Genomic DNA, 19,036 nt, shown 5'->3' with positions numbered 1-19,036 from the left:
ACACTATGGAGTATTATGCCTCCATGAGAAAGGATGAATACCCAACTTTTTGTAGCAACATGGACGGGACTGGAAGAGATTATGCTGAGTGAAATAAGACAAGCATAGAGAGCCAGTTATCATATGGTTTCACTTATTTGTGGAGCATAATAAATAACATGGAGGACATGGGGAGATGGAGAGGAGAAGGGAATTGAGGTAAATTGGAAGAGAAGGTGAACCATGAGAGACTATGGACACTGAAAAACAACCTGAGGATTTTTAAGGTGAGGAGGGTGGGAGGTTGGGGGAACCAGATGGGTATTGGGGAGGGTACATATTACCTGGAGCACTGGGTGTGGTACAAAAACAATGAATACTGTTATACTGAAAAGAAATTTTTAAAAACCACTAATATATATGAAAATAATAAATAGAATCCAAATATGTCATTAAAGAATATCAGCAAATCATCAAAGAGACAAGAAAAGTTCAGAGGAATTCTCAGGAACAACCACAAAACAAATATTAAGATAACAATAAATATATGTCTGTCAATAATGACTTTGAATATACATGGACTAAATGTTCCAGTAAAAAATAGAGTTACAGAATAATTAAGATAAGAAGATCCATCTATATGATGGTTACAGGAACTAAGTTTCGACCTAAAAACACCTCTGGATCAATAGTGATGGGATGGAGAAACATCTAAAAGGCAAACGTATGTCAAAAGAAAACCAGAGTAGCACACGTGCATCAGATATAATAAATTTTAAAACAAAGATTTTAACAAAAAACAACAAAGTACACTACAGAATAATAAAGGGGATAGTCCTACAAGGAGATATAACAATTTTAATATTTTTGAAACCAAATAGGAACATCTAAATACATAAAACACTTAATAAAAAATAAGTAAGAATGAATTAATAATAATAAAAAGAATTAGAAGAATTAACACCACATTTACAACAGTGGACAGATAATCTAAACCAGAAAGATCAACCAAGAAATAAGGGTTTTTAATGACATGCAGGAATAGACAAATTTAACAAATATATTCAGAACATTCCATCCTGTTTCAAGTGCACATGAGACATTCCAGATAGATCATGGCCCACAAAACAACTCTACAAATTCAAAATTGAAGCCATACCATGCATATTTTCTAATCAGAACTTTATGAAACTAGAAGTAGACAAGGAAATAAAAATCTGCCAACACCACAAATACAGAAAACTGAAAAATAAAATGCTACTAAGCAATGAATGGATCAACTTGGAAGTCAAGGAAGACATTTAAAAATAGGATTAAAACACGATTGACCAAAACCTTTGGGATTCAACAAAATCAGTTCTAATACAATTTAGAAAAATACAGGCCAATTTCAAGAGAAAAAAATATCAAACAAAAACGTGCTGTGAAGTGTGTAAACCTGGTGATTCACAGACCTGTACCCCTGGGGATAAAAATATATGTTTATAAAAAATAAAAAATTAAAAAAAAAAAAAAAAAAAAAAAAAAAAAAACGCTTTACACCTTAAAGAGCTAGAAGAAAACAAACAAACAAAAAATAAACAAACAAACAAAAAACCCCAAAACTAAAACCATCAAAAGAAAGGGAACCATAAAATCTAGAGAATAAATGAATGATACAAATATTGAAAAATGGAGATAATCAATGAAATCAGGAGTTGGATCTTTGAAAAAAAACTATTGTAATCGATAAACATATAGCCAGACTTAACAAGAAAAAAAAGGAAAAGATCAAATAAAATCACATATGAGAGATGAGGAATAACAGAAAAAATCATGAAAAAAATACATGTAAGAGAATATTATGAAAAACTGTGCCAACAAACTAGACAAACTAGAAGAAAGTCTTAATTCCTAGAAACATATAAACTATCAAAACTGAAACAGGAAGAATTAGATATTTCAACAGACCAATAATCAGTAAAGAAATTGATTCAGTAATCAAAAGCACCCAAAATACAAATTACAAGAACTTATGGACTCATAGGAGAATTATGCCAAACATAAAATGAAGAGTTAATATCATTTTTTCACAAATTTTTCAAAACTGAAAATGAAGGAAACCTTTACTTTTCAAAATGAAGGAAAACTTCTAAGTTTGTTCTATGATGCCATCTTTACCCTGATAGCAAAACCAGATAAAGACAACACTAAAAAGAAAACTAGAATCTGAGGGGTTTGAAGGGGTGGCGAGTGGGAGGTTGGGGGAACCAGGTTGTGGGTATTAGAGAGGGCACAGATTGCATGGAGCACTGGGTGTGGTGTAAAAATCAAAGAATACTGTTATGCTGATAATAAATAAAAAAAAAAAACCTCCCCCTCCCAAAAAAAGAAAAAGAAAACTAGATGCAAATATCCCTAAAGAACATGGATGCAAATAGTCTCAATAAAATATTAGTATTTCAAATCCAACAATGCATATAAAAATAATTTACTATGATCTAGTGGAATTAATTCATCGGTTTCAAGTGTGGTTCATATTCACAAACTTATCAATGTGACACATTACATTAAGAGAGAATGAGTGGGGGATCCAGATGGTGGGTATTGGAGAAGGCACCGATTGCATGGAGCACTGGGTGTGGTGCATAAATAATGAATACTGTTATGCTGAAAAAATAAAAAAAAAATAAAAATAAAGAAGCATCATGAAAAAAAAAAGAGAGAGAATGAGTAAGAACAAAATGATCATTTCAATAGATGCAGAAAATGATTTTGACAAAGTACAATATCCATTCATGATAAAAAATAAAGTAGGTTTAGGACAAACATACCTCAACATCATCAAGCGCATGTATAAAAAACTTGAAACTAACTTCATTGGGGAAATAGAGCTTTTTCCCTAAGATCAGGAACAAGACAAGGATATACACTCTCACTGCTTTTATTCAACATAGAACTGAAAGCTCTAGCCACAGGAATCAGACAACAAAAAGAAATAAAAGGCACCTAAATCAGTAAGGAAGAAGAAAAATGTTCGCTGTTTACAGATAACATAATACTCTATGTAGAAGATCCAAAATATTCCTCCAAAAATATTCTAGAACTTAAAAATGAATTCAGTAACATCACAAGATATAAAACTTAAGTTTGGGAGAATATATATATATATATATATATATATATATATTATAGTAATATTTCTCAGCCATAAAGAATGAAATATTCAAACGGCAATGATGGAATTAGAGTGTATGTAAAGTAAGTCCATCAGAGAAAGACAAATACCATATGATTTCACTCATATGTGGAATTTAAGAACCAAAACTAATGACCAAAGTGTAAAAAGAGAGAGAAAGAGAGGTAAAACAAGAAAAAGACTCAACTATAGAGAACAAACTGATGGTTACCAGAATAGAGATAGGTGGGGGGACAGGTCAAATAGATGATGGGGATTAAGGGGTGCAATTGTGATGAGCACCAGGGGTTGTATGGAAGTGTTGAGTCACTATGTTGTCCAGCAGAAACTAATATTACAGTGTATGTTAATTAACTGGAATTTAAATAAAACTATCTGGTAAGTGTTCCATTGAATCTTCACATTGCTTTGGGTAATATGCACATTTTATCAGCATTATTTCTTCTAATCCATGATTGGAATTTTTTCACCAGTGTTTAATAATTTTTATTGTAGATGTCTATTTCCCCCTTGGTGAAATGTAATCCAAGGTATTTCCTTTCTTTTCACGCAATGAATGCATTAAGAAAAGAATGCTTTTTATGAAATCCTAAATGGGATTTTTTTCTTAATTTCTTTTTCTGACAGTTTGTTAGTGTATATAAATGCAAGGTTTATTTATATTGATTTTGTATCTTGAAAATTTACTGAGTTAATATAGTAGTCTTAACAGGTTTCTGGTGAAGTAGAATATCTTCTCTGGGGACAGATTTTTAATGAGGATTTATTCTTATTAGTATATATTGATTTGTATTTTATAATACTGTCATACAATGGTAAAATATTGAGTGTTTACCTAGATAATTTCACAGTATATTAAATGAATCAACAGATATTTCACTTATCCTCAAGGAACAAATCCCTAGAGAATCCTAAAGATTAGAACAGGCTCAGAATCCTAAGGGAAGTGATATTTTACACATTTTCTAGTGTCCAGTGGGGGAAAAAATTGGATGTTTTCCTTTAGATACCTTTGTGAGAATGTTCTGAGAATTAAAGCAAGTTCGATGTACTGCTAATTAATTGAAGAGAAATCCCACAAGGTTTGTGAAATAAGGCCCAGAGTCACGATTTTAACACAGCATGAACTTTCCTGGCTTCCTTTTATGGAATTCATCATTTGTTCTCCCTCAAATCCATCTCATATATGATCCTTATTTTGGAGTCACACACCAGCCTCAGGGTCCAGACTCTGAGCCAATGGAAGTAAATATGTGTTGATCTTTGTCAATATCACATTAAATATGTGCATTTTTATTTTGTAGGGAGAATTCCTGGTGCCTCTTTATGAGAATAGTCACCATCTACTGAAGAATTTTGGAAACAAGAATATGCAATAGAAAAGTTTGGTTGGACTTGAATAAACTTAATCAACTTGATAGAAAAGTCAATCACCAAAGGTTGGTAATTTCTTGGAGTTTTATAATTATTATAAACATTCTGTAATAAGTGGAATTCCAACTAGTTGACACAGGTTGTTAATTTTGGGTTTTGAGATAGAGGTAAAAATATGTGAATCACTTCAACAATAAGTCAACTTGGACTTTATTTTCAGCCTCTCTTTTAAGTAGCTCTAGTTTTGCCAAAATAAAAACCTATTCTACATTTTATCTGTTAGAACATTGTCATATTTAAAAAAAGAAAACCAAAGAGACTTTAAATCCTTCCCATGCTATATTTTATAACATAGCAAGAAATGAATTATGCGAGGTCACCTTGACAGTAAAAATAAACCTTGGGCCATACTTCTGTTTTTCCCATTGTCTAATCATTGTTCTTGAAAATAGAAATGAAACAGAATCATGACACAGCAGAGACTAGGGATGTGTCACATACTTGGGCAAATCTGTGAAAATTTCATAACTTCATTATCAGAAAAGTAGAGATAATAATATTTTCTTCCTAGCATTGTCATTTATTCCCTATTATTTCGTAGTAATTTTTATGTTCCAGGAATGATTTTAAACATAAACTCAGCATCAAGATAAATAAGACATTAACACACCATTCAAGAAACTTGTGGGCTAGAGGTGGAGATGGAAGAATGAGTAGAAACTGAAATTCAAATAGGTGAGAAAAGTGAAACATTACAAAGACTTCTTGAAAACTGTTGACTTATAAATATTAAGTAATTAGTGATACCTTATACTGTCATAATCATTAGTTTCTTCAGTCACATTTAAAGACCCATTATCAATATTTCTGCAGCCTCCCCAATTTTATTCTGGACTCACTTCAGTGCTGTGTTGATTTGCACCAGCTCCACCCTGCTCTGCTGACATCACTATTTACAACTTTGCTCTTTCTAACCAGCCTATGGCACACTTTACTTTAGTTGGTCTCTGATTCTCCACTCTATTATCTTTAGTATTTGAATGGCTTTGTTCATTTTGGGGCCTTTTGCAAAGGATTTATAAAGAGAAAAGCATCCCTGAGCTCCATGGGCATTTTAGGGGCAGGAGAGACTGACTGTAGAGCTGGTGATAGTCCTGGTTTGAGAGGTGAATCTGCTCCCTAGTAATTGTATGGAAATTTACCTGACCCCATTTTTGCAAAATTGAAATGGTACTAATATAACACAGTTATTTCTTTAATTAGTATTTATGACATTCTTCATAAGTTTTACTTAATGTTTGGTAAGTAAAATCTCACCATTTACTTTCCTGGGTCTATTGGTACCAATAACACCTTATTTGATCAGAGGTTGAACTGGATAACTTCTACAATCTCTGGAAATATTCTAAGTCCCATCCCATTCTCTGCCCATATTAGGTCTCCAGGGCCACTAGGCTCCAGGGTCTCATTATACTTTAATGGAATAATGAGAAGAAGCTCTCTTCATCATGCCCACTCTAATTTCCCACCAGTGGAGATTAAATGACTTGGAGAGCAAGTGATTATATCGGGAATATTCTAGAAACGTTTTCCACCAACGCAGCCAGGTGACAACTATCTCAGGATTCTGTGGAAAGAACACTAAGGTCAATGACATTAGAAGTAGCATTTCCTTGTTTTCAATTTCTGAGTTAGTTGCTGACAAATTTAAAATGTTAAAGTTTGGGGATGTGGGCATAGCAGTAAAAACATTGACAAAACTTCAGCTAAGAGCCTACCCACTTCATTCCTGCTCTCCCTCTATTAGCAGTGTTATTCCATTGTTCCTCCATCTTTCACATGCCACAAACTCATGTTTTCTTTTGACTATGGAATAAAAAGGCCAACAGAAATGAATTTCAATTAAAAACCATTGATCCAAAGCCAGGTGGCTTTGTTTGTTTTATATAAGCTGGTGATAAATGACTATTAGTTTATAACAATTTCTAGTCTTAAAGAGGCTTGAAAACTAAAAATACAATATCTACTGTTTTTGGAAATAGAATCTACATTCCAGGATCTAGTCCAGGTCTGTTGCTAAATTTGGAACAAGGTTTCTGGTTAGTATGGAGCTGATGAAATCATAACTCTCACCCATTTTGAGGATCTGAATGTATGTATTTACCTACCTATACACTATCCCCACCCCTCTTCCTAAAAAGTTCACATTTCTCAGTAAACAAGGCATAATTAGATGAAAAATAGTAGTCAAAATTTTTCACATTTTGAATTATGATTCAAAATTAATTTTGTGGGGTGCCTGGGTGGCTCAGTGGGTTAAGCCGCTGCCTTCGGCTCAGGTCATGATCTCAGGGTCCTGGGATCGAGTCCCGCATTGGCTCTCTGCTCAGCAGGGAGCCTGCTTCCTCCTCTCCTCTCTGTGCTTACCTCTCTGCCTACTTGTGATCTCTCTCTGTCAAATAAATAAATAAAAAATCTTTAAAAAAAATTAATTTTGTGACATTGAGAACATCTTATTGATTCTTTAGAGTAATTTAATGTCATGCATATTAGAAGAAACATGGTTCTCAAAGACAATACTTTGATAATGACAAAGCCATATAATGATAGTTTGTTAAAACAAAAAATTATTTATTAGATTCACATAAATATTTTTTAATTTATTTTAAGCATAACAGTATCATTATTTTTTCAACACACCCAGTGCTCCCTGCAATCCGTGCCCTCTATAATATCCACCACCTGGTACCCCGACCTCCCAACCACCCACCACTTCAAACTCCTCAAATTGTTTTTCAGAGTCCATAGTATCTCATGATTCACCTCCTCTTCCAATTTACACAAACCCCATTCTCTCTAACTCCCCATGTCCTCCATGCTTTTTGTTATGCTCCACAAATAAGTGAAACCATATGATACTTGACTTATTTCACTCAGCATAATCTCTTCCAGTCCTGTCCATGTTGCTACAAAAGTTGGGTATTTGTCCTTTCTGATGGAGGCATAATACTCCATAGTGTATATGGACCACATCTTCCTTATCCATTCGTCCATTGAAGGGCATCTTGGTTTTTTCCACAGTTTGGTGACCATTTGGTCATTGATGCTATAAACATTGGGGTACAGATGGCCCTTCTTTCCACAATATCTGTACCTTTGGGGTAAATACCCAGGAGTGCAATGGCAGGGTCATAGGGAAGTTCCATTTTTAATTTCTTGAGGAATCTCCATACTGTTGTCAAAAGAGGCTGCACCAACTTGCATTCCCACCAACAGTGGAAGAGGGTTGCCCTTTCTCCACATCCTCTCCAACACATATTGTTTACTGTCTTGCTAATTTTGACCATTCTAACTGGTATAAGGTGATATCTCAATGTAGTTTTAATTTTAATCTCCCTGATGGCTAGTGATGATGAACATTTTTTCATGTGTCTGATAGCCATTTGTATGTCTTCATTGGAAAAGTGTCTGTCCATATCTTCTGCCCATTTTTTGATATGATTGTCTGTTTTATGTGTGTTGAGCTTGAGGAGTTCATTATAGATCCTGGATATCGACCTTTTGTCTGTACTGTCATTTGCAAATATCTTCTCCCATTCCGTGGGTTGCCTCTTTGTTTTCCTGACTGTTTTTCTTGGCTGTGCAGAAGCTGTTGATTTTGATGAAGTCCCAAAAGTTCATCTTCGCTTTTGTTTCCTTTGCCTTTGGAGACATATCTTGAAAGAAGTTGCTGTGGCTCATATCGAAGAGATTACTGCCTATGTTTTCCTCTAGTATTCTGATGGATTCCTGTCTCATATTGAGGTCTTTTATCCATTTTCAGTTTATCTCTGTGTACAGTGTAAGAGAATGGCAGAGTTTCATTCTTCTACATAGAGCTGCCCAGTTTTCCCAGCACCATTTATTGAAGAGACTGTTTTTTTCCCACTGTATATTTTTTCCTGTTTTGTCGAGGTTTATTTGACCATAGAGTTGAGGGTCCATATTTGGGTTCTCTACTCTGTTCCACTGGTCTATGTGTCTGTTTTTATGCCAGTACCATGCTGTTTTGGTGATCACAGCTTTGTAATAAAGCTTGAAATCAGGTAACATGATGCCCCAGCTTTATTTTTGTTTTTCAACATTTCCTTAGAGATTCCTTTGATTCCATACAAATTTTAGGATTATTTGCTCCAGGTCGTTGATGAATACCAGTGGAATTTTGATCAGAATGGCATTAAAAGTAGAGATTGCTCTAGGCAGTATAGACATTTTAACAATGTTTATTCTTCCGATCTAAGAGCATGGAATGGTCTTCCATCTTTTTGTGTCTTCTTTGATTTCCTTCATGAGTGTCCTGTATTTCCTCAAGTACAGATCCTTTACCTCTTTGGTTAGATTTATTCCCAAGTATCTTATGGTTCTTGGTGCTATAGTAAATGGAATTGATTCTCTAATTTCCCTTTCTGTATTTTCATTATTAGTGTATAAGAAAGCCACTGATTTCTGCACATTGACTTTGTATCCTGCCATGCTGCTGAATTGCTGTATGAGTTTTAGTATTTTGGGGATGGAGTCTTTTGGGTTTTCCATATAAAGAATCATGTCATCTGTAAAGAGAGAGAGTTTGACTTCTTCATTACCAATTTGGATACCTTTTATTTCCCTTTGTTGTCTGATGGTTGTTGCTAGGACTTCTAATACTATGTTGAACAAGATTGGCGAGATTGGGCATCCTTGTCGTGTTCCTGATCTCATCAGGAAGGAAGCAAGCTTTTTCCCATTGAGGATGATATTTGCTGTGGGTCTTTAATAGATAGATTTTATGAACTTCAGGAATGTTCCCTCTATCTCTATACTTTGAAGTGTTTTAATCAGGATCGGGTGCTGGATTTTGTCAAATGCTTGTTCTGCATCAATTGAGAGGACCATGTGGTTTTTCTCTCTTCTCTTATTAATTTCTTCTATCGCAATGATTGATTTGAAAATGTTGAACCATCCTTGTAGCCCAGGGATGAATCCCACCTGGTCATGGTGGATAATCTTTTTAATGTGCTGTGGGATCCTGTTTGCTAGGATCTTGTTGATAATCTTAGCATCCATATTCATCTGAGATATTGGTCTGAAATTCTCCTTTTGGTAGGGCCTTTGCCTGGTTTGGGGATCAGGGTAATGCTGGCTTCATAGAAAGATTCTGGAAGTTTTCCTTCTGCTTCAATTTTTTGAAACAGCTTCAGGAGAATAGGTGTTACTTCTTCTTTGAAAGTATGGTAGAATTCCCCATGGAATCCATCAAGTCCTGGGCTCTTGTTTTTTGGGAAGTTTTTGATCGCCGCTTCAATCTCTTTACTAGATATTGGTCTATTCAGGTTGTCAATGTCTTCCTGGTTCAATTTTGAGAGTTTATACTTTTCCAGGAATGCATCTATTTCGTCTAGGTTGCTTAGCTTATTGGCATATAACTGTTGATAATAACTTCTGATGATTGTTTCTACTTCCTTGGTGTTTGTTGTGATCTCTCCCTTTTCATTCATAATTTTATGTATTTGAGCTTTCTATCTTTTCTTTTGGATTAATTTGGCCAATTGTTTATCAATCTTGTTGATTCTTTTAAAAAAACAGCTTCTAGTTTCATTGATACGTTACTGTATCTCTGGTTTCTAACTCATTGATCTCAGCTCTAATCTTGATTATTTCCCTTCTTGTGTGGAGTTAGTTTGATTTCTTATTGATTCTTCAGTTCTTTAAGGTGTAGAGACAGCTTCTGTGTTCTGGATTTTTCAATGTTTTTGAGGGAGGCTTGAATGGCTATGTATTTCCCCCTTAGGACCACCTTTGCTGTATCCCACAGGCTTTAGATCGAAGTGTCTTCATTGTCATTGTTTTCCATGAATTGTTTCAGTTCCTCCTTGATCTCCTGGTTGATCCAAGCATTCTTAAGCAAGGTGGCCTTTTTCTTCCAAATGTTTGATTTCCTTCGGAACTTTTCCTTGTGATTGAGCTCCAGTTTCAAAGGATTGTGATCTAAGAATGTGCAGGGAATAATCTCAGTCTTTTGGTTTCGGTTGAGTCCTGATTTGTGACCCAGTATGTGGTCTATTCTGGAGAAAGTTCCACGTGCACTTGATAAAAATGAGTATTCTTTTGTTTTAGGGTGGAATGTTCTGTATATATCTAAGAGGTCCATCTGGTCCAATGTGTCATCCAATGTTCTTGTTTCTTTATTGATTTTCTGCTTCAGTGATATATTTCTGAGAGAGGTGTGTTAAGATCTCCAAATATTAGTGTATTCATATCAATATGACTCGTTATCTTGATTAACAGTTTTCTTATGTAATTGCCTGCTCCCCTACTGGGGGCATAGATATTTACAATTGTTAGATCATCTTGGTGGATAATCCCTTTAAGAATGATGTAGTGTCCTTCTGTATCTCTGACTACAGTCTTTAGTTTAAAATCTAATTTGTCTGATATGAGAATCGCTACCCCAGCCTTTTTTTGAGGCCCATTGGCATGAAAGATGCTTCTCCATCCCTTTTCTTTCAGTCTGGGTGTATCTTTAGGTTCAAAATGGGTCTCTTGTAGACAACATATGGATGGGTCCTGTCGTTTTATCCAGTCTTCAACCCTGTGCCATTTTATGGGTGCATTTAGGCCATTCACATTGAGGGTGATTATTGATAGATAAGTTTTTATTGACATCATGTTAACTTCGAAGTCTTTCATTCTGTAGATTGTCTCTATATTTCTGTTCAATGCTATTCTTGGGCTTTTTCATCCTTTAAAGAAGCCCCCTTAATATTTCCTGCAGTGTTGGCTTGGTGGTTGCATAATCTTTTAAGCCTTGCCAGTCCTGGAAACTCTTTATCTCTCCATCCATTTTGAATGTCAGTCTTGCTTGATAAAGTATTCTCGGCTGCATGTTCTTCTCATTCAGTGCCCTGAATATATCTTGCCAGCCCTTTCTGGCTTGCCAGGTGTCTGTGGACAGGTCTGATGTTATTCTGATGGGCTTTCCTCTGTACGTAAGGATCTTCTTTGTCCTAGCTGCTTTCAAGAGGTTCTGCCTACAATTATAATTCTTCATTTTTACTATTAGGTGTCTCGAGGACTTTCGAGAATCTGTAGTCTTGGGGGGAAACCTTTCGGCCTCTAGTACATAAATGCTGGTTCCATTCACGAGATTTGGAAAATTTTCATGAATAACTTGTTCCACTATATATTCTAGACTTCTTTCTTTCTCCTCCCCTTCAGGGATTCCAATAATTCTGACGTTGGAACGTTTCATGGCATCATTTATTTCCCTGATTCTGTTTTCGTGGCTTCTAAGCTGTTTGTTCCAGTCTTCCTCATGATCCTTTCTCTCTATCTATTTGTCCTCCAGATCACTAATTCTATCTTCTGTCTCAGTTACTCTAGCATTGAGAGATTTTAGATTAGATTGGAACACATTGAGAGCATCGTGAAGCTCATCTCTGGTAGCTTTCAGCTCTTCCCTAATATTGAAAACATGATCTCTGGTTGTTTTCAGATCTGCCCTAATCAATTCCGTTTGGTCACCCATGGCTTTCTCCAACCTAGCTATTGCTTGGATAATTGTTAGCCTGAATTCTCTTTCCGACATATTGTCTATGTTGATAGCCATTAGCTGTCTTACAGAAGGACCATCCTCTGTATTTTTCTTCTATTGGGCACTCCTCCTCTTAGTCATTTTGGTTGAACAGGTTTAGCTGAGTGTATCGACTGTGGTGCAGTCAAGGTGCACCCTGGAATGCTTCTGAGCAATCAGGGTTCCCCACCCAAATGAGAGAAAAAAGAAAAGGAAAAGAAGAAAAGAGAGAGGGAGAGAGAGAGGAAAGAAAAGGTGAGATAAAAGAGAAGGTTTAGCCCAAATGGGCCCCAAGGTAAGATTTGTGAAGTATACAAACAGACACAGACAAACAAAAAGAGTGATAAAAGTATATGAAAAGAGAAAAAAAATAATATATATATTTTTTGCATATATATATATACACAAATAAAGAAAGAACCTCGTCAAAAAAACCCTGAATGTAAGATTTATATTCTATCAGGACAAACACAGAAGTACTGGTGGAAGAAAAAGATGGGAGAGTGGTTGTAAATTCTCAGTGTGGGTGAGGAAGGTTGTTTTGATTCTTCCTGGATGTATCTTGAAATCTTTGTTAAAGGACTCAACTTTCCTAAGATAAAGGGGGATTAGGAATTGGTTTACCTATAGGGGTGGCATTGATTGAGGATAGGGGATTACCTTGAAGTTTAACTCTATATGGATATTAGAAAATGCACTCTCCCTGGCTCTGTGCCCGGGGTGGCTGTCCTGGGTCTGGGGACTTTAACCCAAACCCTAACACCCCGATTCCCGCAATTTCCCCCAGGTGATCCTTTGCTCTTTTTGAGTGCTTTCTACCAGACTCCTGAGTTAATACTGGTCCCCAGGTGCAGGGCACTCTCGTATTGGGATATTACTTTCCAATGGGTCGCCTCTGGTGGCTCCCTCCCCTTTTGTTTATCTTCCTATATCAGTCCAACTTTCCCACTCCGCTTTACCTGCCCACTGGCGTCTTCTGCTTCAGTAGAGATCCAGACGTGTATAATTCTGATCTCAGGCTGATTTCATGGGTGATTGGAGATCTTTGGAAGGTAATCAGCTCACTTTAGGGTACAGGTTGAACGGGCGCCTCCAACTTCCCTACCATCTTGTCTCCCCCCCACGTAAATAATTAATGACAATTGACTAGTGTTATCTAAGTCCTTAGAGACTCTAAAGTGGCCTACATATAAAGTTTTCATAGTATTAATATTTGTTACGTACTGACAATGTCATATAAGAATAAAATTGGGCATTATTTCAGTTGACATATTTTTTTCTTCTTTTTCCTTTCCTTTTTAAAAAATATTTCTTCCCCCCCTTATTATTCCACAGCCATTAATCCATTTCCACTTCCTTCTCTGTATTCTATCAATCTTCAGACTCTAACTCACTTTTTCATGAATTATTTTTAATCTATAGTTGGGTGATCTCTGACTGCAGGAAAATATACAAGTTCAGTGTCTAAATTATCAAAGTAAAGAAATATTTTCTTTTATGAGTTTTCTTTGCAAAATTGAATGTTGGCATTTCTGTAATAATCTTGAAACATCTACATTCCAACACTATCGAATAAACTCATCCATTTTATGATCTATGCCATAAAATTCTATTGAGGGAGCAATTCATAAGAATTATAAAATTCATATATTAGTTACTTCTTCATTATGAATGTTTAAGTTCAAGAGGAATTAAATATTTATTTACTTATTGTTTGTTTGTTTATTAATTTTTTATTTATAAGTATTTAGTTTTTTATTTGAGAGAGAGAGAGCAAGCATGACTGGGGGGAGGGGTAGAAGGAGAGTCTTCAAACAGAATTCCTGCTGAGCATGGAACCTAATGTGAGACGTGATCTTATGAACCATAAGATCATCATTTGAGCTAAAACCAAGAGTCAGATGCTTTACCAAATGAGCTACCCAAACACCCCTGGAATCAAATATTTAACAAGATGGTTAAATCCGAATGTGCCGCTGGTAGGGCAGTTTAATATGTATGGTCGAAATTTAGAAGAAAATATAACATTTTGATTTGGCAGAGGATGGGAAGAGTTTTGAGGAAGCTGAAGAAAGTTGCTAACATGATCAGGAAATTAAATAATTGGAAATATTTAATATAGATTGTATTGAGAATGTTTAGCTTAAATGGAAGTGAAACTGTGCAAGTACCTACATGGAAATGAAAAGCATTCTGACCTTTCAGAAGATTATAGTTTAAGTTGTTGTAAGGAAAAAAAGTTTGTTATAAAGAAAGAAATAAAAAAGCCAGGTAAACTAGTCATAAATTTGTTGAGTATTTGTATACCAATATAAGTATTGTTAAGCAATTCATTAGTTCATGGAGAACATTTCAAAAACTTCTCCAGAGACTGACTTGATCATAGATGTGTTTTAAGATGAATATGGTTTGAAAGAAAAAATAATACTAGAAAATCAGGAGAATGGGCATTGAAAACTTAGAACTAAGTAAAATAATAGGTTTGGAAAGGGGATATATGTCTTAGAGATACTGTTAATTTAGTATGTCTTTACCAAGAAACTAATTAAACATAGAAAATGAGAAATCAAAAGTGGCCTCAAGGGTTAAGCTTGAATGTTTGTGGTAATGAATTGGTAATGGAAGAAATGAACAAATGTAAGAGATGGAGGCTAATATCAGTTTTGACACAATAAATTGAAAGTGTTGTCAGGATAGCTGATGAAAGCATCTAAGAAGTTGTTGGAAACACAAATGAGCTCAGAAGTTGTCAGATTGATGTGTTATTCTAGAAGCTTGAATTCCTTAAGGTCAGAATAAATTTTATTCATGAAATTATGCTAAATTCTGTCCTTAGAAGGGTATTGTGCATGATTTATTCCTTTGATGTAACTGTTTTGAAATTCTTAACAGCTTTGAACAAAGGGGACTCCAAATTTTCATTTGTCATGCAAAATATGTAGTTCTGCAATGGTTATAAAAGATTGACAAAGGAGATAAGTGACACAGAACATAGAATGATCTCTACGGCACTTGGATAAATGGTTTCTTTGACAAATCAAAAACTAAAGTGAGACCAAAAGATATGGAGACTCATTGTCTTAGGAAATTTCAAATAATGAGTTTTAAATTCTTAGGTGAGTACTACAATTTTATTGATATAAAACAAAACTTACATAATGGAGTGAAATAATAACATGTAATATTTACCAAATAAGAAATTTACTACTTTAAAACTTCAAGATTTTTAAATAGATTAACATTTTATTATTAAAAGGCAAAATAAAGAATACAGATTAACTTCTGGATGGGAGAGATGTGTAGGCTAATGTATGTGGGAAAGAATATGGGCGCTCCATGCTTTCTCCAAGTGTGCCACTCTCCACAAATTCCCAAATGCTCTCCAACCTTAAAGTTTCTCAAGATAATGCTGTTTGGGTCAAGATGTTGCAGAAAGAATGGATAGATAAAAATAAAAGGCTCATAACAAGGCATAAGGTTTAACAGATGCCCTGTACTTTCCTTTTACCCATCAGCTGTCACCAATGAAGCTGAGATATGACAAACATAAACGAGACATCTACTACAGATTTCATCCTCTTGGGCCTCTTCCCTGAGTTCCAATATGCCAGCCTCCTGGTCTATCTCATCCTTCTGGTCTACCTCATTACCCTTACAGGGAACTCCATCCTCATCTTTCTGATCTGGGTGGACTCCCACCTTCATACTCCCATGTACTTCTTGCTCAGCCAACTTTCCATCATTGATTTGTTCTACATTTCCAGCTCGGTTCCTAAAATGGTCATCAACCATTCTTTAGGGAAGCACAGCATCTCTCGCATTGGCTGTGGAGTCCAAATGTTCTTCTGTCTGACTCTAGGTGGCGCTGAGTGTCTCCTCCTAACCTTTATGTCCTATGACCGATTTGTGGCTGTCTGTAACCCCCTTCGCTACACAATCATCATAAATCCTAAAGTCTGCTTGCTAATGGCAGTATCATCATGGACTGGAGCTTCTCTAAATTCACTCATTCAAACCATCTACACCATGCATTTTCCTGTCTGTGGTCTGAAGAAAATAAATCACTTCTTCTGTGAGATACCAGCCATCCTGAAACTATCCTGTGAGGACACTTCAGATTATGAGATTGTGTTGTTTATAGTAAGTATCATATTTATAGTCACCCCCTTTAGCTTAATAATGACCTCTTATATTTACATTTTCCTCACTGTTCTCAAAATAAACTCTCCTGAGGGAAGGAAAAAATCCCTGTCCACATGCTCTTCTCACCTTATTGTAGTGAGTCTCTACCTTGGACCAGCAATAGTGGTGTACATGACACCTGGCTCTTCCCACACCCCAGGGATGGATCAAGGTCTCTCCATGGTCTATACTATCCTTACCCCCATGCTGAACCCTTTAATTTATAGCCTTAGAAACAAGGAGGTTGTGGGGGCTATAAAGAAAACCCTGGGAAAGTAACTAATATCAAAATAATTTAAGAAATATCACTGTCATACTTCATATCTAAAACCAGTTCCAGGATAAAAATCCAAGTCCCTGGTTTGAAGCTTTCTTCCGCTATGGAGAATGTCTAATTAGAGACATACATTATTTTAAATGGTGGTAATTAAATTGCCAATCAACTTATTCTGTTTGAAACAAAACAATTGAGTTCAGTAAAGAGTTGGTTTAACAGAAATATTTGAATAAAAGGGCTTTGGTAACAAATATATGGAAGTATACTTATGTTCTTAAGTTTTCCATAAAGGTGGACAAGCAATATTGTCATATTTTACCATCAAAGAGACAAAGGAGAGAATGAATGCTTCAAATTTTTGACTGAGCATTAGCCTAATCTGAGAGTAGAACAGAGGAGAAACAAAGACATTCATTTTTGCCATGAAGTACTGTTTTATCCAGGTTGATGTTTCCTTTAAAAAGTTAAATTAAAACACATTATTGAAATAAAATTGACAGGCAGTGCAATATTATTTTCAGGTGAACAGGTGAACAGTATATTGACAATTCTATATATTATTCAATGCTCATTGTGATAAGTATAGTCACCATAATATATTACGATATTATTGACTGTATTCCCTATGTTTTTCTTTTTATTTCGATGACTAATTGTATAACTTGAAATTTTGTACCTATTAATCACTATAATATATTTTGTTTATTGTCCCATCTCCAGCCCATTGGATGCTGCCAGTTTGTAATCTGTAGTTGAAAGACTGTTTGTTTGTTTTAGATTCCACATCTAAGTGAAATCATATGGTGTCTGTATTTGTCTGATTTGTTTCATGTAGCATAATACCTTCTAGATTCAGCTACAGGGTTGCAAATAGCAAAACCTCATTATTTCCTATGGCTGAGTAATATAGCAACACACACACACACACACACACACACACACACACACCACATTATCAATCATCAAGGGACACTGGGCTTGCATCTATATATTGATTGTTATAGAAAATGCATCAATAAATATAATGGTGTATTTTTTTCAAATTATTTCTGTGAGTAAATACCAATAGGTGGAATTACTGGATCATATGATATCACTAATTTTAATTTAGGAGGACCCTCCATTCTATTTTCCTCTGTGATTTCACTCATTTGCATTCTCACCAATAGTGTACACATGTTTCATTTTCTCCATATTCATGCCAACATTTGTTATTTCTTGTCTTTTTCTAAGTAGTCATTCTGACTGGTGTGTGGTGGTATTACATTGTAGTTTTTATTTGCATTTCCATTATGAATAAAGAAGTTGAGCATTTTTCATATCTTTGAGTTTCATCTGTATGTATTCTTTGGACAAATGTCTATTTAGGGTCTTTACCCATTTTTGAATTGGATATTTTGTTTTATGATGTTAAATTGTCTATGTTCTTTATTTATCTTAGATAATAACCTTTTATCAGATATATCATTTATTAATATCTTTTCCCATTCATTAGATTGTTTTTTTTTAATTTTGCTGATGATTTCTGTTGCTGTGCAAAACTATTTTTGTTGTAGTTATTATTGTTATTTTGGAGATGTCCCAGCAGTATTTTTTTTTCTCTTGCTTGAGAAGACATATCCATAAATATGTTGTTAACGCCAATGTCCAAGTGATTACTGCCCATTTTGTCTTGGTAATTATATGGTTCTAGGTCTCACATTTTTAGGTCTTTAACTCATTTTGAGTTTTATTTTTGTGTATGATGTAAGAAAGTGATCTAGGTTTATCATTTTTCATTTGGATATCTAGTTTCTCAAACACTATTTTTTAAAATTTCTTATGTTTGTGTACTAAACTTCCAGAAAAGATGTTAGAGTAGGAGAAACCCACCTCTTTCTTCCCATGAATACAACTAGATAACATTAACAGCAGTTCAAATAACCCAGAAAATGACCTGAGGATTGGCAGAGCAAACTCTTCACAAATAAATATAAGGAAGAGGCCACATTGAAGAAGGTAGAAAGAACACGTACACACTCCTATAATCATAAGGACATAAATAGGTTTCAAAAAATTAGTGGGCTTTGCTCAAGGAGAGCTGGGAGTGCATAAGAAACTGATTCCAGGCCCCTAAAGAGAGATCACAACAAACAGCCCTGTAGAGACACAACATAGAAGCTGTATTAAAAACAAACAAATGGAGGGAACAAGATGGCGGGGAAGTAGGAAGAGGCACCTTTTTAACCTGTACCCTAAAGTGAGCTGATTACCTACCAAGGAACTCCAATCACCCATAAAATCAGCCTGAGATCAGAATTATACATGTCTGGATCTCTACAGGGGCAGAAGACGCCAGTGGGCAGGTAAAGTGGAATGGGACAAGCAGACTGATATCAGAAGATAAACAAAAGGGGGAGGGAGCCACCAGAGGCAACCAGTTGGAAAGTAATACCCCAATCCAAAAGTGCCCTGTGTC

The 19,036-nt window shown here is 35.3% G+C and overlaps 1 protein-coding gene across 1 annotated transcript; it reads left to right on the top strand.

Moving 5' to 3' along the window:
* The first annotated feature begins 15,656 nt into the window (after positions 1 to 15,656).
* Positions 15,657 to 16,580, top strand: LOC101675421 (olfactory receptor 2T27-like). The gene has a single exon (XM_004781737.1). The coding sequence runs from the start codon at positions 15,657 to 15,659 to the stop codon at positions 16,578 to 16,580; it is 924 nt and encodes a 307-aa protein (XP_004781794.1).
* Positions 16,581 to 19,036: the final 2,456 nt, after the last annotated feature.

This window comes from Mustela putorius, unplaced genomic scaffold, assembly GCF_011764305.1.
Source record: "Mustela putorius furo isolate JIRA1106 unplaced genomic scaffold, ASM1176430v1.1 tig00001009_pilon_pilon_pilon, whole genome shotgun sequence".
NCBI lineage: Eukaryota > Metazoa > Chordata > Mammalia > Carnivora > Mustelidae > Mustela > Mustela putorius.
This window is presented reverse-complemented; position numbering and strand designations above follow the sequence as displayed.

Excerpts from the sequence above, each read along its gene's own strand:
- LOC101675421 (XM_004781737.1), top strand. The coding sequence starts at position 15,657 with ATGACAAACATAAACGAGACATCTACTACAGATTTCATCCTCTTGGGC.